Source organism: Gadus chalcogrammus, chromosome 12, assembly GCF_026213295.1.
Source record: "Gadus chalcogrammus isolate NIFS_2021 chromosome 12, NIFS_Gcha_1.0, whole genome shotgun sequence".
NCBI lineage: Eukaryota > Metazoa > Chordata > Actinopteri > Gadiformes > Gadidae > Gadus > Gadus chalcogrammus.
In genome coordinates, this window is record NC_079423.1 from 29,001,970 (window position 1) to 29,028,043 (window position 26,074).

Consider the following 26,074-nt stretch of genomic DNA (forward strand, 5'->3'; position numbering starts at 1 on the left):
CATGGGTGCCTCATACACTGTGCGGCTGCACCTGCCGCCACCTCAGTAGCGTGTGGTGGTGGTGGTGGAGGGGTGGGGTTGGGGTCCCATGTGCCCCCCCCCGATGGAGACATTAATAGCCACGCGGCGCCTGCACGTTGAGGTTTCCAGAATGAGGTTACAGCCGGCGAGGAGCATGGAGTCAGCGCACAGAGAGAGAGAGAGAGAGAAGTTGGTGCACGAAGCACATTCCTCCCGACATCCTCCTCCTCCACTATGCATGTTTTTGACGGTCCCCCCCGTGACCCAAATACCCGGACGTTGTGGCCGTTGCGTGACTTTAAGCCAGGATCATTCAAAACTACACAAAAAGGTTGGAAGTCGACCAAATGAAGAACATTTATATATATATATATATATATATATATATATATATATATATATATATATATATATATATATATATATATATATATATAGACGAAAAAGGAAAACGCCAACAAAAGACGAAACCTCAATGGTCTCTCTAGGTTTTTGGGAACGCCATTCAGTGCACGACAGCGAGGTTTTCCCAGGCGCGAGGCTAAGGAGGATTATGGAAAACCGTTGTGCTTAACATGGTTTCATTATAGCCAGAAAGTACAGCGCTCGTTTGAGTTTTTAAGTGCATTGCTGCTTTTAGCAACGAAATCCCTTCTTTATGTCCTTGTGTCTTCCCCCCCCCCCCCCCCCCCCCCCCACCCCCTCAGTCAGTCTTAACTCTGCTGAGCACTTCCTGAATCACTTGCATCCATTAGAGGCACCTCCTCTAAAGAAATATGACGACTCGGGACCCGAAGGTGGCCGTACGTCACTTTTGATTAGGTGAGAGAGGCGGAGAGAGCCCTTGGAAGATGAATGGTGAAAAAACAACACAAAAAAACAACAGTCGAGGCTCCGTCGGAGTGCTAATAAGGCCACACAGTTCTACATTCACTTTTAAAAATCCCCTTTTTTGTTTGATGTAAATAAAAAAATACAAATTAAGCATATGTATGCATATATATCAACATATTTGGACGGAATAGCCAGGTATTGCTTGTGGGGTTTGTGTCTTTACAGTTAATGATCAATAAGTATACATACACACAAACATAAAAAGATGGATAAACAACATTCAAACGGGTCCACTTTGTTTAACAGTAAAGAAAAAAATACACGAGTAGCCCCGCCCATAGTGCCATGCTGGAGCTTGGTGGTGGGGGGGGGGGGGGGGTGGTGATGGCCACCCAGGACAGGTCAACGGGTCAACGGGTCAACGGGGTCTGCGTCGGGCCTCGCAGGTCAAAGGTTACCCTCGTCCAGCATCTTGTTGACGCCGTCGCAGATGCGCTGCAGGTGCGCGCGGTACACCTCCGACGGCCCGTAGAGCGCCGCCAGGAACTCGCCGTCGGCGAAGTGGTTGAAGACGTGGTTGACGCGGCCGTGGCTCTTGGCGGTGAGGTGCCGCTGGATGGCGCGGTGCAGCAGGTCGCGGCACTCGTTCAGGATGGCGCCCATGACGCGCCGGTCGAAGGTGAACTCCACCTGGTGGAAGCTGACCGTCGTCATGGCGAGCGTGTGCACCTTCTTCCTGCCGTGAGAAAATGACACCACAACAGAAATGATACACAATTATAAAAAATGATTATTATTATACTTTTTCAGCGATTTTTTTTGGGTCGGTCGAAAACTTGACTTCAAAACACCTTTGACGGGCCTAAGGTGTTGAAATGTGTTAGAAAAAGACAAGAGGCTGAAGAAAACGTTCTGGCAACATCTCAGTTTGGCGTCGCCGGTGCGTTGTTGCGCGTCCTTTTGAAAAGGTGTTTACGCGATGCGCGGATGGCGGACGGGAACCGACGGTGATTAGACGTCACAGGAAGGTTCGGCGCGATAACGAGATGTAAGTGCCGTGTAATTAAGCGGAGTAAAAGAAAAACAGGGGGTAATTTCATACCCAAACACTTACAACACCGGCTCCCAGCCGCTCTCTTCACTCCACCAATCGTTCCCATTAAGTCATTCCTCGAGGATATATTTATGAAATTGCTATTGCATAAAAAATTGAAAAAGGTGAGAAAAGAAAATCGACTAAACAAATTCTACCTTTTTTGTGATTGCCATTTAACAAACCGTGACAACCTGCGATGCAGACGCACTGGGACTCTGTGTGGATGCTCTGTGCTGTACACTGTGTGATAGGCCCGCTTTACATCAGGGAACCGACAATGTATTCATATAACACGCATGCATTACCCTGATGATAATAAGAAAAAGGGAAAGAAAGAGCTCTATTTGTCGGATTTATTATATCGCTTTGTTGAATGCTCGATTCTGATTGGTTAAATACGGATTTGGCGCTCTGTTATTTCTGTGTCGTTGACCAGCTCCAATGAATAAATGACAGTTGCTGCGGGCGCCATTTCCAAACATAGAATCAGACTGATCTTGACGGCCGGTTCGCTGTGACCGGGTGAAGCAGGACCCCGACACAAAGCAGAGAGGTCTTGAATAAACCTGAAGGGTTGGCGATAATGACTGGCCCGCTGTACATTATCCCTTACATAACACATGCTAAAAGGTGTCCAACTTCCTGGCTTGACGTAATGACGGTCACTTGACAATCAACCCAAGGGGGGCCGATTCAAGCCCCGGTTTGAATCCGCACATCAAGGTGGTGCGAGCCAAGTGTTGACGCGTGTCACAAAGCTGCATGTACAACACTATATAATTTACCTTACAAAAGCAGGGCTTGATATTTCGAGTTATTGCCATGGCCAGAGAGATTGCCCGTCCTCAACAAAAACTTAAAGTGACACTTAACATGATTGCCATGAGTCAGTAACGTTTTTCAATCTAAATCTGTCAGCACACAGGCACACTGGATTGCATTCTCCAATACTTGTTTCCTTATTTTCACTTTGCCCAAAAAGGTCTTTGGTGGGTCTGATTGGATGTGGGGCGAAAAAGAACATTGAATCAGGCCCTCCCCTTGACGGTTATGAATGGACAGCGGTACACGGCACTGGATAAGTTATAATCAGAAGGATTACACAGCATCTCTGCTTGCCTCCCTGTGCAGCAAAGCAGAACCACGAATGGAAGACATGGCCGTTTTAATAGATTATCGACTTCTACCGGTCATTTATTCAGTTGACAGACTTGATCCAGAACTATATAGACGTCAGATACAGGTCTCGAGGAACAGGTAGAGGCGTACGTTGCGGACAATGAAGAATTTAACCCTAGTACCTTTCCCCAACACCCTGAACCCTCCCTATGGCATCCTGAACCCCATTTGAGAAACAGGAAATTCCTTCTCCTTTCCTGATGATCACTAATATATCACAACAAAGGCATAGTGCTTGAAAGAAAAACTCCAGACTATATAAATACATTTACATTTAGGGCATTCAGCAGACGCCTTTATCCAAAGTGACTTGCAATAAGTACATTTGTCAGAAGAAAGAGAAACAACAATAAATCTCTGTTGGAACAGTAAGGATGTTCATAGAAACAAGTACCAAGCACTAACAATTGTAAGGTTAACCCCTTTCCCGTTGACAAAAAAGATAGCTAGGATAATATGCTAAAGCATGCCAAGTACTATTTGTAAGTGTGAAGACGTACACCATACAATATGTATGTAGGAGGGGTGTGGAGGGGGTTAGTGGGGAGGGTATGCAGAGTATAGATGAACTCTGAACAAGCAAGTCTTGATCCTTTTGCGGAAGAAATAAACCGCACACGATTTCAAAATAAAAAGGCGCTGACCTGAAGCTCTCGACCAGCATCAGCTCCTCGCCGTTGAACTGGTTGTTGCGGTACAGCACGCCCAGCTTCACCACCATCTTGATGAGGTTCTTGATGACCTTCTGCGCCTCCTTGCGGTTGCGCGTGTACTCCTTGGTGACGCGGTACAGCTCGTCCAGCACCTCGCTGCTGGTGTCGTCGATGAACAGGTTGGCCACGCTCTTGGTGGCCATCTTGCTCATCAGCTTCTTCTGCGCCTGCAGCGCCAGGCTCTTGGTGCTGAACGAGTCCATCCTGAGATAGAGAGACACACAGAGAGACAGAGAGACAGAGAGACAGAGACAGAGAGAGAAAGAGACACAGAGACACACACAGATGCAGAGACACACAGAGTGAGACAGACAGACATCGAGAGACACAGAGAGAGAGAGACAGACACAGAGGCACACACAGAAAGACAGAAAGAGATAGAGATGGAGAGACAGAGAGAGAGAGAGATATTACTATTGATCATTTTAGCAGTTTGATCCGACGTTCAGCTTCAGGTGCACGTCATAAAAGAGCAGATACTGTAGGTGTTAAGTCATGTGGCTCAACATTGCTAGGTGGGCCCAGTCCAGCCAGCCTATGGGTGAGACTGCAGCCGTTGTGGAACTGAATCCAGAATCCAGTCATTCGAGGATTCGTGGATCAAAATAGACTGGTATTTCAAACAATTGACCTGCCTTTCTCTGAGTCTCTAGACCAGAAATAATCTAGATGTTTCGATATCGGATATGAATTTTAATATTCCAACTGACGATCCGGGAATATTAAATTCCGGCAGAACAAATGTGATTACGTTACTGCAGGTTGAATATATAATATTCATGAATTTTAACTATAAATACTGCAACGTCGAAAGTAGAGGCCACCCACGGATTTCTACCCCATGATAATAAGCAAAGGCAGCTGTCAAATTAACCACAGAAAGAACCATTTCTCCAAAAAAAAAAAAAAAAAAAAGGCACTGCAGTTTTGACAATAAATCGTTATGCCATAATGTGGCACATGTAGGAGTGAGAGACGCCGGCACGCACGCACGCACGCACTTACGCACGCACACACACGAGGAGGAGGAGGAGGAGATCTATTTTGAGAGCCACGGTGTGTGTCGGGGTAATTGTGTGTCCTGTGAGCAGAAGGGCAGACAATGCAAACTCATTCATTTCACTCAGCTTTGTGGTGGATTTATGCGTTCGCCAGCATTCTCCCCACGTCTCGTCTCCTCGTGATTTGTTGTGGTGGTCATGATTGTGCTGATGTTTGAGCATGAGAGTCTATATGCGTGTGTGTGTGTGTGTCTTCCTGGCAGTACTGGGTGACTCAGTGAAAGCCTCTGCCGAGGATGGCAGCTCATAAATAGCGCGGTCACACAGGCCACCGACTCTCCCATGTCCTACGTTGCTCTCGTCAAATTGTTGCCCAAATTCCTGAGCAGCTCAGTCTCGATGCATGTCGTGTTCACAGAGAAAAGAACACACACAGTGTGTGGCAGCGCAGGCGTGTAAACATCCTGCAGAAGAGGGGATCAGCGCCACACGCCCGGTGTTACAGGCACACATACCTTCCACACCGATTAGCACGACAATGAAGATGAGCCGGTCGTGGCCATCCGGGACAATGAATAACGGCTACCGAAGAAATCCACTTCGGCAGATACAGCGCCACACACATGACGTACGCCCAGCCACCCAACATGCGTCGGGTCCTCCACCCTGTCCACCCTACTTGGACGGTGCCACCCGTTCCCCCCCCCCCCCCCCCCTGGGTTTCCAACGGGACGCGGAGAGTGCCGAGGGGTGGGCGGCGATGTTTACTGTGATGCGCTCCCATCAGAGACGAGGATAAAAAGGGGAAACGCAATTTGAGTTAATTGAAACGCGCCGAAGCCTCCGGGGGACGACCAGCGTCAACAGGCTCGACGACAGAGCGTTATCCTACGCCTGTGAAAACAATTCACAGGGCGTTGGACGGGGCTAAATGTAGGCCCGTCGGTGACTCCAACGGATAAATAAATTACATCCCAGCGGTAATGCGAGTAACAACAAAATAACGACCTCATTTCGACCGACTCCCACTCCGTCTAGTTTTTTTTCTCCATGTAAATGTTATTAGGAGATTATTGAAAATCGCCGTGATTGACAATCCTCTTAATGTAGGTGTTGAGGAGCATCAGGGCTGCCATGGATACGGGCGGCCATCAGGGAGGGATGGGACAGTGAGGGATGGCAAACGTTGTTGCCGGTTTATCATTCTGGCTCGAAGTGCATCCCAGGCTACAGCACTGGCCTCTCTCTTCTCCTCCTCCTCCTCCTCCTCCTCCGCCTCCTCCTCCTCCTCCCCCCCATCTCAGTCTCCCTCTCTCTCTCGGGATAGAGAGAGAGCAGAACATCCTAACTGTCCTCACTCACCGGCGAGTAGAAACACAAGTGTCAGTGCAGCAAAGTGATGCAGAGCCTCCCGCGTCTGATGACTGGTACACCCCCCCTCCCCCTCCTGCGCCACCACGTCTAATCAGGTCTACCCACGCCCGGGCACATGCAATCAAGCCGCTCAGAGCGGTGATCAAGGCTCCCCGGCCGATTCCCCCCCCCCATATCGTTTGAATTAATCATGTTGTGAAAACTCCTACGAAAACAGGCTTTTGCAACGTCGTCGTCCCCCCCCCCACGCCTTGACGGCTGACTGCGGCGGCGGCGATGATGCATGTCAGAGGGACGCGATTATTAGCAGAGTCGTTACCGCCCACACCGTTCATTCACAATTATGGCAGAGCAGAGCACGAGTTACCTGATTGCAGGGAAACGCTCGTCTGCATCGGGGGGCCGGCTGCGACCAAGTTGGGAACATCATTTTTGCAGCAGCACCCATCTCGGATGACAGGTGCTACACCCTTTACGTGGAGGACTGAAACACTTTGCAACGCGTGAGCCATGTCAGAACAACTCGGAGGGGAACTTCCGGATTCAGAGTTCCGATTGCATGATGAGATCGTCCCGTATAGATGAAGTGCAGAAGATACTGTTAATCCAAACTAAGTAACACATCCATATGACTAACACAGCCCCCATGCTCGCGTCACCTTTCATATAGCCTGCCACCCTCTGGAGGCCCAAGTCACACAGTCACAGGCGCACATTACGAAACTCGGGGTAACAATCCACAAAACGATCACTCCCCACCGTCGGTCTGACGGATGAACAGACACTTTTGAAGCGGAGAGAGAGCGAGAGAGAGGCAGGGGTGCGCTGGGAGTACGCCGGGAGGAAACGTCTACCACTCACGAGCCGAAGGTTAATTTCTGAACGCTCATTAAATCCCCCCTCTGCTTCGGGGACTCCGGCAGCCAACTGATGCCACCGTTGCTTTGCCGCCTGATAAGAGGAAACCCACAGCGGGTGGGTGGGGGGGGGGGGGGGGGGGGGGGGAGAGAGAGAGAGATGGTGCGACGCCGATACGACAGGAAGTGGAAGTTGGGTTTTTGTCTTTCGTGGCCGTGAATCCAAGAGCCTGAGAAAAACCCAAGACGACAGCCCTTACGGGGTAAAGTCTGCAGTTTGATTTAATTCGGAAAGGAACCCGTCCCTGTGATTTAACGCTCCAGAGACGGCGGCAAGGGGCTCAGACCTGGCTGGTCTTGGGGGGGGGGGGGTGGCTGCCAGCGGACCTCTGTGTGTCAGCGGGCGGCCCCCGGACCTCTCTCCGCCACGGTGACCGGCCAGAAAACCATCATGATGAATTAAAAAGGCAGAGCGAGGTGCGGCTGCAACCAACCAAAAGAAACACACACACACACACACACACACAGCCCACAAACCCCGACGCAGCCGAAACCCCAAATCATCAATTTAACAAGCGGCGCAGAGAGGCCAGATGCTGCGAGGAACACACGAGCATAGACACTACTCAGTGGAGCGGGGACCAGCCGGGCTGAGCACTGTGTTAGCTCCGCGGAAACACCGGGGGCCACATAGTGTGTGTGTGTGTGTGTGTGTGTGTGTGTGTGTGTGTGTGTGTGTGTGTGTGTGTGTGTGTCCGTCCAACAAGCTGCGCTGCATATAAATGCATACAACCACAAGGCCGTTGTGAACTAGACGTAGCAAACACACAATTCCTCCCCCTCCCCACCCCCGGCTGACTCCCTCTTGTAGAACAAGACTGCATGCCATCCATGCAGACGACTCACAAAGGCCGCCAGCTAGCCTCGCACAAACATGACTCATTGAAATGTAACCTGACCTCCTGTGCCGGTGACTGCGCCCCTTTCGTGACAGCGAGAGACCCTGCATGCCTGGCTGGTTTACCCAGGGACGTGCAGCCCCCCCCCCCCCCCCCCCCCACCCGTCTGCAGGTGGAGGCGGGCGTGTCTGGACTCTGCGATCGTCCGTCTGTGTGTGGAACAGATGGGGGAGCGATGGCAGCAGAGAGGATTATCTACAAAAAGCAAGAGTATTGTGGGAGATGGGTCAGGGCAAACACGCCCCGCCATCCACCCGATCCCTTAACACGTGTGGGTTTAATTGGGTTTTCATCTTCAGGTGCCGGTAGGCAGGCACGGCGAATCTCCGTGTTTGGAGGTTGGCGTCCTCGACAGAACACCTTCCACTGGGGGCTGTCTGGAAAAGGTTTTTTGGAGGCTGCTGCCCATTTTGAGTTAAACTCGCTCGTCAGTCAGACACCCTCGGCGGTGACAGGTGAGAAATGGATGGAAATTGGAAACTCTGGCAGTGTCTGCACAACGCGAGACCTCATGCTAAGGAAGAGTCCGAACGGCACGCAGAATAACACCACTTTGGAACCCGCGGCCGAGACACGTAGAATGCATCACATGCATGAGTCCAACATCGATTTCCTTTAATGACACGACAACTCAACTTTAATTTCCTTGGTCTATTTAAAAAAAAAAAAAGAAAAGTGCTTTCAAAATAATAACTTTTCATCGGTCTCAACTAGTGATGATGTAGAATGTCATTAAGTCTCATTGCTTGTTATTAGTCCGATCCCCTGAGGAAAATCTCTTTCCTTTCCTTGAGAAACAATGCCTTTTTACAACAGATACGACCAAACACTAGGCTTTCATAAATGTTTACTCTCTGAAGCACCCAAGAACATTACAGGAGTTTCTGAAAAGAAGTGGTCCTCTGACTGCAAAAAGCTTTTTATAATAATGTGGTAACATAGAGATTCTAAGTTCTCTGGACCATTTCGCTTTATAGGGAAAGTCTTTATCCGAGATGATGTTAGAAAGTCGGTTCCAAATTGGTAACATTTCATTTTTTGGCCTTCAGCCATAACACATCTAATATTGTCAGCTTGATTTCCCTATTCCTCTTCATAGAGATTCATTGTAACCACTTAAACAGGGTCAGTGAGAGGCCCATCTCATACAGCCCTTGTATCCTCTAAAAGACAGCACTGGGTAAAACATCTCATCATGGGTCCAGTTAATGTTATCCAAAAATATCTTGGAAATAATGCTTGGATTCCCTCCTAAAAAACTGCATACTCTGACAGATCACACCAGGAATGCTTATCCCAAATTATATCTGTATAATAAATTGGACTCCTACAGCATCATGAATCACACTGGAAATAAATGAATGGAAACTAACAATGAACAACTATGTAAGCACAACTCCAGATGAAGACTATCTGGGACATCATAAAGCAATGTAAACTATGCCTTGGGGAAGCTAATAAAAACACACACACACACACACACACACACACACACACACACACACACACACACACACACACACACACACACACACACACACACACACACACACACACACACACACACACACACACACACACACACCGGATGGGTGGCCTATAGTAACACAAGATCCTGTGTGCATGCACTGCACGGCTTCTCTTCAACCACTACTTTCAGAATAATGGACCACAGACCCAATCAGAGTCAAGCATGGATACATAAACAAACAAAATCGGAAGAGCGGCGAGATGTTTATCAACCGGTGGCTACGTGGGGGCTGTCTCCGTTTCAGTCTCCGACGTCAGACAGACATCCTGGGCGCAGTTATTCATTCGGATCCCGAGGGGGTGGAAAAAAAAAGAAAAAAAAACACACAAAAACACTGCTCTGGTATCCCCTGAAAACATCTCATCTTTGGCCACGTTAAACATGAGTGTCGGGACTCGGAACAGGGGCAACAACGAAACACGCAACAAACGCGAGATGAAAATGTCAGACGACGCTACCACGGCCTGCATGACATAATCCATCTGCTCCCTGCGAGACAATAGACAATCCCCTGCGTTGTTATGCAAGGTGCGGCCGCGTGTTGTGCGTGTGCACGGCGGACCAGTCAGTGCTCAGCAAGGCGATCGCTGTTCAGGGAAACCAACGGCTGTGCCTCGAAACAGCTGATTGGACAATTTCACCCGTTATCAAGTTTTTTTTTATTTTTTATTAATAGCCCCCCCGTTTATCTTCCCTCCTTCTGGAGTTGTTGCATAAGCGTGAAAGGACTGATGAAAGGGGGCAGAGTGATTTTTGGGCATATGCTTGCATGCAGAAAGACATTGTGGTCTACACAAACGTGCGCGTGCGTGTGGGCGTGCCCCCACCCAACTTCCTTTCGCATGCCCCTCACACCTGGTGAATTAACCGCACATTGAAACAAAGTCAAAAAGGAAACGGCAACGACTCAGGCATTTCGCTGAGGTGGGCCGCAACCCTATAAAAGCGTACCCCAAAACTGCGCCCGTGAAGGTGCTCATGCGCCTGCAAAACACAGGTGACGGAGACGCTTGTGTATGTGCCTAATGAGGCGGTGCGCCATGGGCCTCCCCCCCCTCTCATCCTCCCACGCAGACGTCCACGTCGCAGGGGTTTACGCCAATCTGCCGGGAGAGGAGAGTCAGTCTCCCTCCGTCTCTCCTCCCCGTCTCCTCAGATCTGCCAGAGCTGCCTCTCCTCGCAGGGAGCAATTAATAATTCACACGTCAGGCATATAATGGACCGGGGATGAATAATTCAACCCGCTGATTTGGAGGAAAATAGACCCGCGGCTAAGGAGTAGCATTCTAATGATGCAACAGGTAAAGGGGGGGCGGGGGGCTAGACGCTGGGGGGGGGGGGGGGGGCACAGGCAGAGGGGAGAGAGGGTCAGACGCCAGCAGACTATCAACAACGCTAAGGAGTAGTAGCAGCACGCAGACCAGCCGGACCGCTTGCCAAAAACGACCGTCAGTGGCACTGGCACGGATACGAGGACGATGTGCGAGAGAGAGAGAGGGAGAGAGAGAGAGAGAGAGAGAGAGAGAGAGAGAGAGAGGGAGAGGGAGAGGGAGAGGGAGAGGGAGAGGGAGAGGGAGAGGGAGAGGGAGAGGGAGAGAGAGAGAGAGGGAGAGAGAGAGAGAGAGAGAGAGAGAGAGAGGGAGAGGGAGAGAGAGAGAGAGAGGGAGCCGGCCTCGGGGGCGAGGGAGCACCCATGCTGACAAAACGTTTGTTGCTGTGCGTGTGTGCAGATTTAGAACTGGAGTGTTTTTTTAGGATGGGGCGAGGGGGGTTGAGTTTAGATGACTCATAAAAAAGAAACTCCTCGGATGAGACAGTTGTCTTTGCGTGACAGTTTGAGCTTTACTCCAGTCAAGTGTTATGACTCGGCCTATTGGCCTTTATGAGGTCGTTTGTACAACATCAACTATCTACTGTGAGAAAGGCTTTTGCATTTTCATGGCTCCCGGTAGAAGGGGAATTTATTCAGCCATCGTGACGGATTACATTATGTGCCCTGTGATTTCTCAACCTCCCATACAACGGATAACGCAGCAATTGTTGAAGGATTTTGACAAAAGAGACAGCAAGAGTAGAACAGCCAGGGTCCAACACCAACCATGAGGAGTGTGTGTTCAGGGATACAGCTGTGTGACTCCCAGATAATGTATCAGTGTGCAACAATGCTATCCTGGGCTGTAGTTATCCATCAATACATAATCTCAATAGACACACAGAACTCCCTTTTTATCTGTCTTGTTCGAACTCTGCATCCACCTGTGTATACAGAAGTCTGTATCAAGTGCATTTGATACAGACTTCCCCCTATTCAGAAACAAAGAACTTTGTATAAAATGTCAGCTTCATGTTGGCATATCGCTCCCGGCAGCTTTGCTCTTTCCAGACAAGCTTGGGCCGTTTTAGGTTTCCAAGGTAACAGAAGGCCACCTGCCTGGGCAGCTGAACTTTGCAGCAGCCCAGTAAAGCAGGTCAGACGCCCCCCTGCTATCGTCAATGAGTTACCATGGAACCTGGGCAGGAACCAAACAACATAGGCTGCTCGAGATATATCGTTGTTTTTTTTCAAACGAACCACCTTCCACATTCAAACATAAACGAGACACTCCCAAGTCAGACCAACCCCTATTCATGGAAACATAAACTAGACACTCCAAGTCAGGCCAACCTCCGTTAATTGATCCCCTATTGGTGTATTGAAGTCAGCAGGAACTGGGACGACAGGGAGAACACACAGGCTACACACACACACACACACACACACACACACACACACACACACACACACACACACACACACACACACACACACACACACACACACACACACACACACACACACACACACACACACACACACACAGAAACACACATAGGCCCAAGTGACTTCAGCCATCGACTCCCGTCTCCCAACTGCAAATGCAAGCCTAGGGTCTGTCCGTTGAGCCTCAGCAGCCTCCACCCACCCACCTTCACTGAGGGCTAGACACATTAAGAACATGGCCTGAACAGAGGAGGTATTGATTCAAGGGGGGGGCAGCGGGTTCTGGACAGCTTTCCAATGTAAACACAGCAGCGTGTTACAAAACATGTCAGTGCTGTTGGCCAAACCGATGTTGGCTCATATAGTACACTTCAAGCCACCGGTCTGTTCGCCGCGGCTGGTCAGTCCTTAAACAGAACAACCCAAACTCGCTCATCATTTCTAATAGGACGGGTTTTGTTTATCCAAAACTGAATAGTTTATGGTGACGTTAGGACAGACACACAATGTGAACATTATGACTCGTTTCGCTAATCATTTCCAGACGTGAAAGTGGGATGGGTCACTGTGCCTCCTCTAAAATTTCAGATTGTCAGCGCTCTAAATGATACTCAAGCATTAACGTTTATCTGTTATTATATACACTTAACAAAAAAGATTTGATTAAAAAAAAACAGCAAACAAGTTGTGTAGAGCAGTCGACATGAAGCTTACCTTTGATTCGAGTGGGACCGGATGTGAGTCGGATAGGGGACAGACGACAAACCGCTACAAGTTGACAAGTTAATCAAACCAAAACCTCAAGTCTCCATCATGGCAACGCACAGCGCACCGCTTCTTCTGCTCACAACATGTTGACGGGTCTCCGGTTTGGCCGACGAAAATGTTTCCTTTCAAATTCCTCACTGCGTTCTGTTATCAGGTACTTGTTGTATGTGTGTGCGTGAGTGCGTGTGTGAGAGAGTGTAAATTATTAAAAGAGTGATTCTCCCCTCTGCTGTGCGATCGGTTACTGGAGTTTGTAATTCGATTCCTTTTAGCAAAAAAAGTTTCAAACTTGTGCTGGCTTCCAGAGCACCCGGATTGATGCTGTGGTCGGCCAATGAATGAGCACAAGTGAAATGGACCAACCCAATCAGGCAAGTCAAAGGGCCCATTTATCGCAGATTGCAACAACATTCCCTGCCCCCACCACGGTTTCCAGTCATTATCCTCCTCATCCAGCTCCCAATCCCAAGGTTGAGAATTTCCCCAAAGGAAATGGTGTTTGGGGAACAATGAGCAGGAAGGCGAAATGTTTTATGGCTTGGCCAGCATGGCATTACTTACATTGGTAAAGTAGCAAATAAATGAAATAAATATAGGTTCTATAAAACTGGTATCTTGTCAATCAGATAACATCTGCAATATGAGTTGCCATTGACAAATACTGAGGGGGTGAGATAGAGTTTGAAAATTATATTTATTATACAGGTGTTTACAAAGGATATCCTCGTCTCATAAATCTTCCTTGCAGGATTTCCCGAGGTCAAGATACGGCAAGCTACTTAGCGTTATGTGGATCTGACAGGCATGCATGTTGGAAAACACGATTCTTTATAACACTAACAACAAATATCTCGAAACTTTAAACCATGAATCATACATTTCTTTAAGGTTTGAGATGTATGTGACTGTCACTCCTTCATGATGTACATTATGTATGAAAGACTCACAGTTGTAAAGGTTTAACGCCTCCTTTGCGAGATGGTCCGGGGAAGGTGCGCCATCTAGTGTTAAAAAAGGGCATGACATTTAAAAATAAATCTCAATGTAAAAAAATCTCAAAATGGCTATCACAATTTATATAAATACGATAACTGAAAGAAAGCGATTTTTTTAATATTCTCAAATAGTAAAAGCTGCTGCTGTCCGGTAGACTGGTCCCCTCCACGTCCGCCTATAGTGCTCTGATGACGCGACTCTGCGACGTGTCAGGAAGTTGTTGTCAACATGGCGGCCCAGCAGACCGATGTCGATGAGCTCTTCGATGTGAAAAATGCCTACTATATTGGCAGCTATCAGCAATGTATCAACGAGGCTCAGAAGGTCAAGGTGATTATCTGAATAAAATGTTTTCCTGCCACACATACAATTAGTTTATTCCAGCATTACCTGTGTATTGTCAGCTAATACTGCGCTAGCTACTATTGCTAGCTGTATATGTGTCAACGTTATCCTCCTATATCATTCAATGGGTTCCTCAACCAAGTTTGCATTTCTTTCAAGCCTTCAACGCCAGAGAAGGAGGTCGAGAGAGACATGTTTTTGTACAGAGCATACATCGCCCAGGTAGGACCCCAGCGTTTGTGTCCAATCGTTCCTTGAGAGATGGCTAATGCAAAGGATTAAGGATACAAGTGATACTAAGTGTTGTAGCTGTGAATACGGCTCAATGTGTGGGATTTTGCTTTGTGTGATTGCAGAGGAAGTATGCTGTAGTGCTGGATGACATCAAGCCCAGCTCCTCACCCGAACTTCAGGCTGTCAGGATGTTTGCAGAGTATCGCTCCAGCGACAACAAAAGGTCAGCGTTTAGCTACATACGGGCTGCGAATGGGTTTGTAAGTCGGACCCACCGACTGACTGACTGACTTCAACGATACACAGGGAAACGCGAATGAATGACCAGTGTTATGGTTATTAATACCAGATACGTTGTGTCTCTGGTATCATTCAAAACGTAACTGTAAGGCTCTTCCAGGAGAACATTTCGTGTCTACAGTAAACAGTCGGTCAACTGTAGTGTTGGTTCTGTAGTGCAGGCATGAGTCAGGTACACATTTCAACCCCTCGGGTCATTGGCAAGGGGAAAGATCAAATATATATTTAAACTTTCCCTTGCATGATGACGATTCTGACGTTAATTGCTGACGGTCTATACAGGGATGCGATCGTGGAGGATCTTGACAAAAAGATGACAAAGAGTGTGGATGCGGCCAACACCACCTTTCTCCTCATGGCCGCCTCCATCTACTACCACGAGATGAACTCGGACGCCGCTCTCCGCACGCTGCACCAGGGAGAGAGTCTGGAGTGGTAAGGAAGGACTGGATGGGTTGGCTGTCTCATGCAGTGCTCCACTAGGCTTAATAACGACATTGAGAGGAGTGTGTTCCAGTAAAATAATTTATGCACTTATTGTGTGTTGTTCGTCCTTGTTCGTCCTCCGCACTTAAATAATAGATCTTAGCATTGTGTAGCATCTTATCGTTGCTATCTTGATGGGGGATGGGTTAACCTAGTGATTGTTAGTGCTTGGTACTTCTATGAACATCCTTACTGTACAGACAGCGATATATGGTTTCTCTTTCTTCTGACAAATGTAAGTTGCTTTGAAGAAAAACACCTGCTAAATGTATAATGCCGGGACTGATAAGCCTACGGTCCCAGTTTCATTCATTGAGAGCCACTGTAAATGGCCTCATGAGGTTGGGATACACACTGGAAACGCTGTCGGCAAGACAAGCAAAGTTCTATGAATTGGAAGGGAACTGGAGCACCCACATCTGCTTACACCTGCACTTACACACTACAACTTCCAGCGCTGCTCAGAGCCATCCATTACCAGCAATTATTTTAAGCACAGCGAGGCCTAAAACCAAATCTTTCGACATGTGCGGTCCAGAGCTATCAATCCTTCTCTATAATCCCATTATAATTTCATTCTATATTAAATTTAAAATATTAGATAAAAATGGTTAATGCTTAAATGTAGCCTATTATCAATATTTACTAGATACCTATACACTGTATAAACAGGCTTATGCAGTGGCAATGCCACTATTAAATGTGTTGTCCCCTAGAGGGCTTTCTAGCAATAAAAATGTGTTTCTTGCCAAGTAAATAATAGGCTTTGTATAATAATACATTTTTATGGGTTATAGTCTGAGAGCCACTTAGTGTGCGCTAGCATTAAGAAATCAGGGCTTAGGGAAGTTGACACAAAGTGTGAGGTTGTAAAATACTTTTTTTTAGAGCAAGATTACTTTTGTGAAATTGTGTAAAGTGTTCAATTATTGAACACTTCTAAAGTTGGATTGTGATTGACATCCAGTAACTAGGTTATTATCCATGTAAACAAAGGTGCCACTTAAAGTAATACTTCCTAACCACAGGAATCATGGTCATAAAGAACCACACCATTTAGTAAAATCAATAAAAAACAATCTTTGGGCCATATTATTAAAGCGCTCAATCCTAAACACGATCAAGAGCCGACCATTATAACCCCTCCTCATCGCCTTCATATGGCTGAATGCTTAATAGCAACGGCCTAATTATTCAACCGCTTTCCTCCTACGATTTTCCTACTTAAGTTGAAGAGTTTTCTCTCTCCTTTTTGTTTTTTTTTACAGCATGGCGATGTCTATTCAGGTACTGCTGAATCTGGATCGTGTTGACATGGCAAGGTATGAGTCACTCAAAAGCTTTCCCAATGAGGGGTTCATAAATGGCCTTTTTTTTTACCTTGTGCCCTTCTTTGAATGTTAATTATCGTCACGTCGTCTGAAATGGCTCAATCGTTCATGTTGGATTCTAACTTTAAAAGCAATGAGCTGGACTGCGTCCTGGACTGAAGCCGTTCCCTTGATGTTATTGACAGGAAGGAGCTGAAGAAGATGCAGGACCAGGATGAAGATGCAACTCTGACCCAGTTGGCTACAGCCTGGGTCAACATCGCCGTGGTGAGTGACGCCGCCGTTTGGCCCCCTGCCCAAGCAGCGCGGGCAATCTGTCGATCCAGCTCGCTTATGTAATGAGTTGTATTGCTCATAAGGCTATTAATAGAACGTCTAAACAAACGGCAGACTAATCAATATCTGCTGCCTTTTTTGATGGGGTATAGTTTTGACCCGCTAGTGATGTGTCATTTGAGATTGAGTATCACTTCCCTCGTCAATCAATGCCAGCAAATGCTGTATGTTTGTACACAACCAAAATCGGACTCACTGCCAAGTAAGGCAGTCGTCCCATCACTCTGCTTCTGCTTTGTTCGGCTGGGCTAATATTGGCTTATAAGGCTTTAATGAGATCACTGTTTTCAATCTCACACAACAGGAGTTTGTTCAGGTTTTCTCCCTAGGAAATTAATGGACGATGAAATGTTCACGTCCCATGAAATTAAAGTCGACTTTCGTTTTCATGAAGGTTTTTTGACGCATTATTCACGTATGCAACACAGTATTAAAAGAAACACGAAGGGAGGTGGCAAAAATAACCATTCAAAGTTCAAAACAACATCCGGCAGATTTTAAAACTTGTACTTTTGGGATTCGACACGTTATCCGCGGGTCGCATCAAATGGCATTCAACCGATATACACAGGTCTGAAAGTTGAATGTTTATCCTAGATTTAATTAGTACTAGGAATAACAATGAATGCTGAGTTAGTCTTATTTTCTCACTGCTCTATTTGACTGCATCCTCCACTGGAGTGACATGGGCAAACAACCACAGCGTCCGATTAGCACTGCACCCAACACATACAGTTTATTTATACTGTAATTTATAGGAAATCTTGAAATGTATATCTATATATTTATTTAGTGTGTGCGCCTGTGTGCCTGTCTCGCATTCCAGGGAGGAGAGAAGCTGCAGGACGCCTACTACATCTTCCAGGAGATGTCGGACAAGTACTCCTCCACCCTGCTGCTCCTCAACGGCCAGGCGGCCTGCTACATGGCCCAGAACCGGTGGGAGGAGGCCGAGGGCGTGCTGCAGGAGGCCCTGGACAAAGTGAGTCACGGACCAGCACTAGACCCGTGGGGAGGGGAGGCGGAGGGCCAACGGAGGCGGGTGAACGGCACCGCCGCAAAATGAACAGGAGACGTTTCTTTCAGCCATTCAGTCATTGAATTTCGGGAAAATACATTTTGAAAAGTTTGTTGGAAAGTAGTTTTCCTACTGTTATCATATTGACCTTTTTTGATTTGTAAACCACAAGTTGAAATTGTAAGCGTACATGTAGATAATATTTGCCTCTGTGAATATTATTGACAAAATACAGGACAAATTGCATTTCCCACATTTGAACAATAGGTGGCGACATATACTTTTTTGAGGCCTCTTCATCTAGCAGTTTCATCTAGCTAGCTGCAAAACAGCTTTATTTATATAGTGTATACTGAGTTATGAGAAGTCAAGGGCCTTCAATATGTATTCTTGGAAAGGGGAAACCGGTCAAGAGCATCAGGGGACATGTTATGTGAGTTTGTCCTGTGTATGCCTTTTTGTATCCCACGATGATGATCCATATGTGCATTCTTATTGGGTTTACGCCTGTGCAAAATTCTGTGTTTTATTGATACAGATGACATTTAATCAAAAGGACGGTTGAATCGGATTCCTGGAATCATTCTCCCCCACTGACTCCCACTCCCAAATCTTGTTTGTGTATTTCAGGACAGCAGTCACCCTGAGACCCTGATCAACCTCATAGTGCTGACTCAGCACTTGGGCAAAGCTCCGGAGGTGAGACTTTAAACCCAATGCCCTTTGTGTGTGTTTGTGTGTGTGTGAACATGCATGCTCGAACATTTGTGTGTGTTCTTTTATATAAGTGAGCTATCCTGATTAAAATAGACAATAAGAACGCTGACAGTGATGACCAATTTGTACTATTGTTTTTTTCTGGCGGAATACATCTGGCCCCCTTAATGGGGTGTGTTTATCTTTGCGTGGGCCAAAGCTGTTATAAAGCGAATAGTTGATAATAAACCATGATGATAAAGACTTTGTAATCAGCTGCACACTTTTGAACTTTATGCTGAGTGAAAATCTTGATTGTGGCAGAAAATAAAGCATCTCTAAAGACACGTCGGTGCGATATGTGCTGATAAAATTCATCAAGTCAAGGTCAAATTTGAAGGCTTTCCAAATTTTGAAAAAATATGTTTTAAACGCCAACTATTGCGAGTTGTAGCCGCTTGGTTTTGGTCAAGTTTTGAGTATTTCCTGCTTGCACCATTTCAATAATTTTTCATTTGTTGTCCCTTCTAAGGTAACAAATCGCTACCTTTCCCAACTGAAAGATGCCCACAGGACCCACCCCTTCCTCAAAGACTATTTAACCAAGGTAACGTGCGCTGACAGACCTCTGCGTTCTCGACAGTGTCATGGACTCTGTGATGAGCTGTGATGTTCTTGCCATATGCTTCTCAATCAGGTGTTTAAAGAGCTAGAGGGAAGGTTTGATTTGGGACTATTGGCTTCACAAGGTGTATCTGGGCCCCGTCCACACAGAGCCGAAACGGGCGAAAACCATCCGGTTTCGTTTTACGCGGTTCAGGAATATCTCCGGAAAGACGGAGTCATTGTGATACCGCATCGAGCTGTAGAAATGCTGTAGTAAATATTCACGGCGCTGGTTCTCCGCAGAAAAAAAGTGGAGCGCATCGAGCCTGCGCGCATACAGCCTTCGCGGTGTATACAACATTCAGTCACGAGGAGAATCAACCTTTTAAATTGAGCAGAAATACTTTTTGATGTACATTTAGTAATTACATTCATCAAGGGGCTTTATTTAAAGCTACAAAAAGAATACAAATAAAAAATAAAAAATTCAACGCAACTCTGACGTCGCCCAGCTGGAGGGGGGGTTAATCACGTCATAGTTTGCGTTTCAGGCGTCCACACAAATCCTAACACGAAACCGGATAAGATTTATGCGGTTTCACTCCGTGTGGACGGGGCCTAAGATTATGAATGACACGGATTTACCCTTTACTGTTTTTATGGTATGATACTTTGTAATCTGGTGTCCTTCAACCACAGCCAATTGGAACACAAACCACCAACACACACCCACACACCAACACACCCAAGCACCCACACATAAAAAATACACACACTGTTCAGTAATTACACAATACTTTATGTAAAACGTTGGAAATTCTGATGCGTTAATGTTTGTTCGTTTTTGTGTGTTCTTTTTCTGCAGGAGAATGAGTTTGACCGACTAGTGATGCAGTATGCTCCAACTGCTACAGCATAACTGTCTGTTGATGGATATCATTTTAACACCTTGAAGATTATGCTGACACACACACACACATACAGCATCGCTCACTCACTATTTCTTTGATATTCGCCATTGATGCATTGAAATTGTTGTTAAAAAAATAAGAATATCCAACTTTAAACTTTGCATTTGATTATGTTAATATCAAAACATGTATTTTCCCACTAAGCATTCCTCTGAATTGCAATAAATGTTTTATTACCCTTTTTTATGCTTCTATTGTGTTTTGTTACATAGACTTTCAAAATTAGTAGATATCAGATGTGGTGGAAGGTGGTCACAATTTGGTGCTTCTATACTAAGCAACTTATTCTGTGTAGTCATGTTTATGTTTCCTGGCGGAGGGGGGTCTACGACTCGTATAGAAGTCGGTGCACGTAGAGTTCAGCTGCAACCCGAATACATGGTTCTTCAGTTTCTTGATTAGCGTAAGGCCTTGCATTGGACTTCTCCTGTTCTGTTAATTTTAAATATTTAAAGGCCGAAAGAGCAACATACAGTTGGCATCATTACAGACGAGCGGGCGCACTGTCTCTTTAAGTCATCATTTAATCTCTACGTTTAAAGAAGATAGCGGACCCTAATTACGTCACACGCTCTCGTCTTTGCTCTCCCCGTTTCGCTGCTGCAACTTCAAATAATACTGCGCGGCTGCTGCTCCAAACACGGTCCAGGTAGCATACAACACGTGTGTACAATATTTACCGCTAAGTAGTTTACACCGATATCAAAAACAAGCAGCGCGGATTTTAGCGACCCAGTCTCTCAGCGTAGCAAGGCGCCGCTGCTTCTGCCGGTCTACCGAGTACCGCTCAGCGGGCAGTAGAGGGGAGGAACGGCGGGACACGCAGGCGGAGGAAGGCGGGCAGGTTCTCCAGAGGATAACATGCTTTATTTTTACCGCTGCCGCGGGAATATTTTTACATTTGTATGGAGGGCTTCGTCGTGACTCGTGTGTGTCTGGTAGGACGCGACTATCCCCATTATAAAACTAAGAAGAGTCGTCATACACGGTGAATAACGGGAAGGAGACAGTGTGTTGCATAGCGGCACACAATACATACATGTGCTGAGCGGAACATTACGCGCACCAGCGGGGCTTTTTAATGAGGGCAGCTTGGCGCCGTACAGTCATTTTGTTGAATCGTTGGATTATTGGGCTTTACCTCCACCGATGCGTCACATTTTTCGATTTGCAATCAAAGAAGCTAGGTCGAAACCTGCAGCATCTTGTATTATTATCGGTCAGGGTGGTTTGATTGAACCTAGCTAGGGGAGCTAACACCGACGTTGCCCGTCATAACCGGTGTGCATAGAGAAAGATGATCACATTTCCAACCAATCATTGATGGGTCGATTTAATTGTTATACCATCACTTAACCACAAAAGGTAATTGAATTAGGCCATAAAGATTGTGTATTTGGTCAGATGTGTTGAGCCTATGGCCCTTTATCAGTTCTCCTAGATGCGAAGAATGGGCCCATGTCTTAATTTAGAAAACAAAGAATTAGGCTACTTGAAAGGCTAAGCTGGGTAGCTAAGCTTGTCTCGCGTTTTCAGGTTTGCTTGTTAACTAGCTGAAGGGATTAGTGAGATAGCATTCGCACAGTGCTGTCTTGTGGACACCGTCCCTTAACGTTACATCCCTAAACCGGTCGGCGTTTCCCATTCCCCTCAATATTTTCCGCGCCACGCCACAATGGCCAGTCATACTGTGGATGACAGCACCAGCGCCGGGGCAGTGGAAATGGATCCGATGCCCGGCTATGTGGACCTCATCACCAAAGCTTCTACCGTTATGTACGGCGCCTTGAGAGACTGTAGCGCGTGCGGTCTGGAGCTCTCTAAACGGACCCTCCTAGATAACGCGTACATCACCTGGAACGAAATTTTCCTGTTCTGCTTTTGCGCATTTTTGTGGACGCAGATAAGGCAAGGACTGACAGAGTGTCTTTTCAAGGTAGGTTATTGGAAAATTGCGCGTGTTTTCACACGCACGCACACAAACACGCACGCACACACACACACACACACACACACACACACACACACACACACACACACACACACACACACACACACACACACACACACACACACACACACACACACACACACACACACACACACACACTGTCACAGTCACACGCACGCAGTTACAGAGGGCAATTCTTTCATTGTGCAATTCCAAGAAACTAGCACTGACATCAGCACTACGCTGTCAACGTGGCCTTTGCTCTCACCTGTCAAAGGGCTTGTTGATAAAGTCAGGTGCTTCAACAATAAGTCGATGTTTTACCCAAGGCATGTAGTACGCCTGCACTCCACAGTGTTTGACGATGATGTGCACCCTGCTGTGACTGCGTACGAGTATGGTAACTGTATAGCAAGACATGGAACCACGTGTTTGTCTGCGCATGTGTTGGTGCACTGCACATACCAATGTTATACACATTTTTGAGGTATGCACAGGCTTAAGGTAACCGCTTTGGTCCTTGGGAGCAGACAAAACACCTTCACTTTCTAATTGAATGGTTTGAAATACCCTTCCTAAATTGTTAACCCGTTTCACCAATTTATTCCAAAAAGGCAGTAAATTTACAGTCCCTAATTGTTGATGGATTCTTAAACGTGGGGGTCATTCAGTGTACTGTGTAGGCTACGTATGAAGCAGCTCAATCTATCCGTCGATTCTGATAAAGTGAAGTCCATCTATCTGCTGCTTCTGATAAAGTGAGTTATATGATTTGTCACGCATTTCTCAGAAAAACGCAGTGCCAATAGATGTTTTACAGTATATCTGCACATAGCGCACCGCACACATCCATGGAAATACAAACATAGTGACACACCGGCTTTCTGATCAGATATTGCCTCATAACATTTTATAGTTTACTTATTTTTACCCACCTTTGCTGCCAACATTATGTGGGTGTTACTGGTGGAATTAGATAGTTGCATTTTAGTTTTCATTACTTCATAATTACAAATGAAAAGCTCCAAGAACAATGGTTTATTTTATTGAGTATGGAGACAAAGATGTTCCTGAAACAGAACACACCAAGGCCAAACTGTCTATTCTCTAATTGTCCTTAGTTACACAAGTAGAACTAATAAACTGTATCTTTTCCTTACTGGCTAAACACAGCAAGGCAGTAAATCAGCTTCTGTTCTGTTATTGCTTCTCAATTGTGCTTCCTCTTGCAAGCCCGGCCTGCCAACCAGACTTCTGAATGCAGGGCATATCTCACATATCGCTTAACTGAAATGCCGGACTGACCAGAATACATTTTTGGTTTCAGTATGTGTGTATGATAGGTTAGGGCTATAAACGGCACATGTTATCTACGTATCCAACGTTATTCACAAAGTGCACGTATGTGGTTAGATAATCCATATCGACCAGCCTTAAACGATGCTGAGGATTTGCCAGCCTCTCACTATCATTCAGCTCTGTGGACACTGCTCAACGCAAGGCAGATAAAAAAACACAGAACATATTGTGTTGATTTTGGCTCCAGCACAAACTTTCTGCTGCACGAAAAAAATCCCCATTTCTCACCCAAATAGCATTGTTCCCTTTAAAAACATTCCATTTTATTCATAATTCATCATCCATCATCTAGAGTACGACTGCAAGCGGCCACCACCAAACCACTGTTGGAATGACAAATAAGTGACCTCAAAAATGTGTTTTGGCTCAACCAAAACTCCACTTTGCTCCCACTTTTGACAAAGGAGAGTGGTTAGCTTCTCACGGCGCGCCCCTACGTGCCAGTGCCCTGTCTCCTGCATGCCCAAAGCGAGCCTACCCTCCCCGGAGGCAGTGCCCAGAGAGGTTGACCCAAAGCCTCTTTTGCCTGAACTCATCCCCAAAGCCTAGTACATGACTTTCACCACCTCTTGTCTTGTTTTCCAGGGAAAGTCATTTTCTAGGGAGATGACTGTACAACATAGCACTCATAGGCTCAGTATTGTGTCCCATGTGGTTAGTAGGGAGGATTCTTGCTCTGGTTTCAATGCACTGTGGAGGCAGCCCATGGCAGGGCAGGGGGCGTGTATGGAGAAACAGATGTGGCCCTGGGAAAGGCCAAGCATGCAGAGTGCACTTGATTCCTTCACGTGTTATCGTGTGTGTGACTGTGTGTGTGACTGTGTGTGTGTACGTATATGTGACACTTATTGATCCCTGCGTAGGCTGTGAACAACCCTCTCTCTGAGAAAACAGAACCTTTGTTTATTTTGCTCTTGTTGTGTGCCACTCACCCTAATGAGGTTAATTGAGGAATCTGTGTTGGTCCACACGTCAGATATGTGGGGTTGGCTTCGCTCGGGAGGTAGAGCCGTTGTCTTATAACCGAAAGGTTGCTAGTTCAATCCCCAGCTCCTCCTAGCTGAGAGTTGATGTGTTCCTGAGCAAGACACTTAACCCTAACTGCTCCTGACGAGCTGGCTGTCGCCTTGCATGGTTGACTCTGCCGCAGGTGTGTCAATGTGTGTATTAACCGATGTAAGTCGCTTTGGATAAAAGCGTCTGCTAAATGCCCTAATTGTAACGGTAGACATCAGTTTAATTCCACGATCGGAGCGCACACAGTAGAAGGCTGTAGTTCACACAGTGGGTTTCCGTGTAGGTCAGCGGGTCAACTTTGCCCAGGCAACCCAATGTGAGCTTAGTAAACGGTGGGAATCAGAAGCACATCAACCTGCAGTCGGGTCCGTAGTCTAGCCGTGCCCATGACCCAAAGACAACATGTTCAGGCAAATGGTGTGCAAACATAACAAACAATGACAAACGATCAGTTCATGGTCGCCCCTAATGGTCGTGTGATCATATCTGCCCTTGGGCGGCCTCGCGAGTTCCATGTGAAATATCAATACGGTGAATTGCTGAAGCTCGTGTTAAATAAGACAACGTGGAATTTTACATACTGATTATAATCTTTGTTAAACAAACTTTTTTGTTTAACTCATTCATGTACTAATGAATGCCTTGGGTGTATATATAGATTGTCGGTATTCAAACAGGGACATAATTAGATTTAGACCTCAACCTTTTGTTCCATTATTTCCCATTTGTACCATGTTTGCAGCAAACAGTGCAGCAATACGCGTGCTTGCTTGCATTGATGCGCTCTTCCACCACACATGCTCCTTAGTCAAAGGTATGCATTTGTTTGTTTATCTTCCTGAGTTTACTGCCTTTGTCCTCAATCTTTGCTCCAGGCAGGCACATACAGGGTTTGCATAGTTGATCACTCAATTCTAAATAGATGGACTTAGTCTTGGTAAATGGGTGGTGTGTCATGATCAGAGCTATTGCCCTGCAAGGTGTCTTAACGGCGCCAGTGTAATTTTTGGGAACTCAAGTAAGCAAGGAAAAAAGGATAAACTAAAGGATACAGATGTTGTTGTGACCATAAGCTAATATTGATTTAAATATATTTACTTGATATACTATACACTATATATATATATATATATATATATATATATTATAATTGAAACCAGTGGTAGTCGTTTGATGGAATTAACAGAGCAGCTGAACTACTCAAGCCTTGTATTTGTGTGCATTATGGGCTATTAGTTGGTGCAAACAACATGTCAGGCCAAGCAACATGTACATGATTATGGACTAATGCAAGTGTGTACCATTTGGTAGCACTCACAAGACAGGCCTGCACA

At 46.3% G+C, this 26,074-nt stretch overlaps 3 protein-coding genes across 3 annotated transcripts in view; 2 read left to right on the plus strand and 1 right to left on the minus strand.

The window, feature by feature from the left end:
• Positions 1–725: 725 nt before the first annotated feature.
• Positions 726–13,472, minus strand: tnfaip8l1 (tumor necrosis factor, alpha-induced protein 8-like 1). Its single transcript, XM_056604641.1, has 3 exons — positions 13,041–13,472; positions 3,775–4,047; positions 726–1,591 (listed from the first exon to the last, which is right to left on the minus strand). The coding sequence occupies exons 2-3, from the start codon at positions 4,044–4,046 to the stop codon at positions 1,303–1,305; spliced, it is 561 nt and encodes a 186-aa protein (XP_056460616.1). The 5' UTR covers position 4,047; positions 13,041–13,472; the 3' UTR covers positions 726–1,302.
• An 812-nt stretch (positions 13,473–14,284) lies between these two features.
• On the plus strand, positions 14,285–20,611 carry cope (COPI coat complex subunit epsilon). Its single transcript, XM_056604640.1, has 10 exons — positions 14,285–14,420; positions 14,595–14,657; positions 14,792–14,892; positions 15,252–15,404; positions 16,724–16,777; positions 16,972–17,053; positions 17,949–18,104; positions 18,771–18,839; positions 19,369–19,443; positions 20,308–20,611. Exons 1-10 carry the CDS (start codon positions 14,319–14,321, stop codon positions 20,359–20,361), a joined length of 909 nt encoding a protein of 302 aa, XP_056460615.1. The 5' UTR covers positions 14,285–14,318; the 3' UTR covers positions 20,362–20,611.
• Positions 20,612–20,685: 74 nt separating this feature from the next.
• cers1 (ceramide synthase 1) overlaps positions 20,686–26,074 on the plus strand; it is a 32,410-nt gene continuing 27,021 nt past the window's right edge. The window contains exon 1 of the mRNA XM_056604639.1: positions 20,686–22,349. Within this exon, the coding sequence (XP_056460614.1) occupies positions 22,089–22,349 (261 nt within the window). The 5' untranslated portion in view covers positions 20,686–22,088. The remainder of the gene's footprint in view (positions 22,350–26,074) is intronic.

Coding starts and splice junctions, on each gene's coding strand:
- tnfaip8l1 (XM_056604641.1), bottom strand. CDS start 4,046: ATGGACTCGTTCAGCACCAAGAGCCTGGCGCTGCAGGCGCAGAAGAAG. Junction 1,592..3,774: donor ATGCTGGTCGAGAGCTTCAG/GTCAGCGCCTTT, acceptor TTCTCACGGCAG/GAAGAAGGTGCACACGCTCG.
- cope (XM_056604640.1), top strand. CDS start 14,319: ATGGCGGCCCAGCAGACCGATGTCGATGAGCTCTTCGATGTGAAAAAT. Junction 14,421..14,594: donor ACGAGGCTCAGAAGGTCAAG/GTGATTATCTGA, acceptor ATTTCTTTCAAG/CCTTCAACGCCAGAGAAGGA. Junction 18,840..19,368: donor ACTTGGGCAAAGCTCCGGAG/GTGAGACTTTAA, acceptor GTCCCTTCTAAG/GTAACAAATCGCTACCTTTC.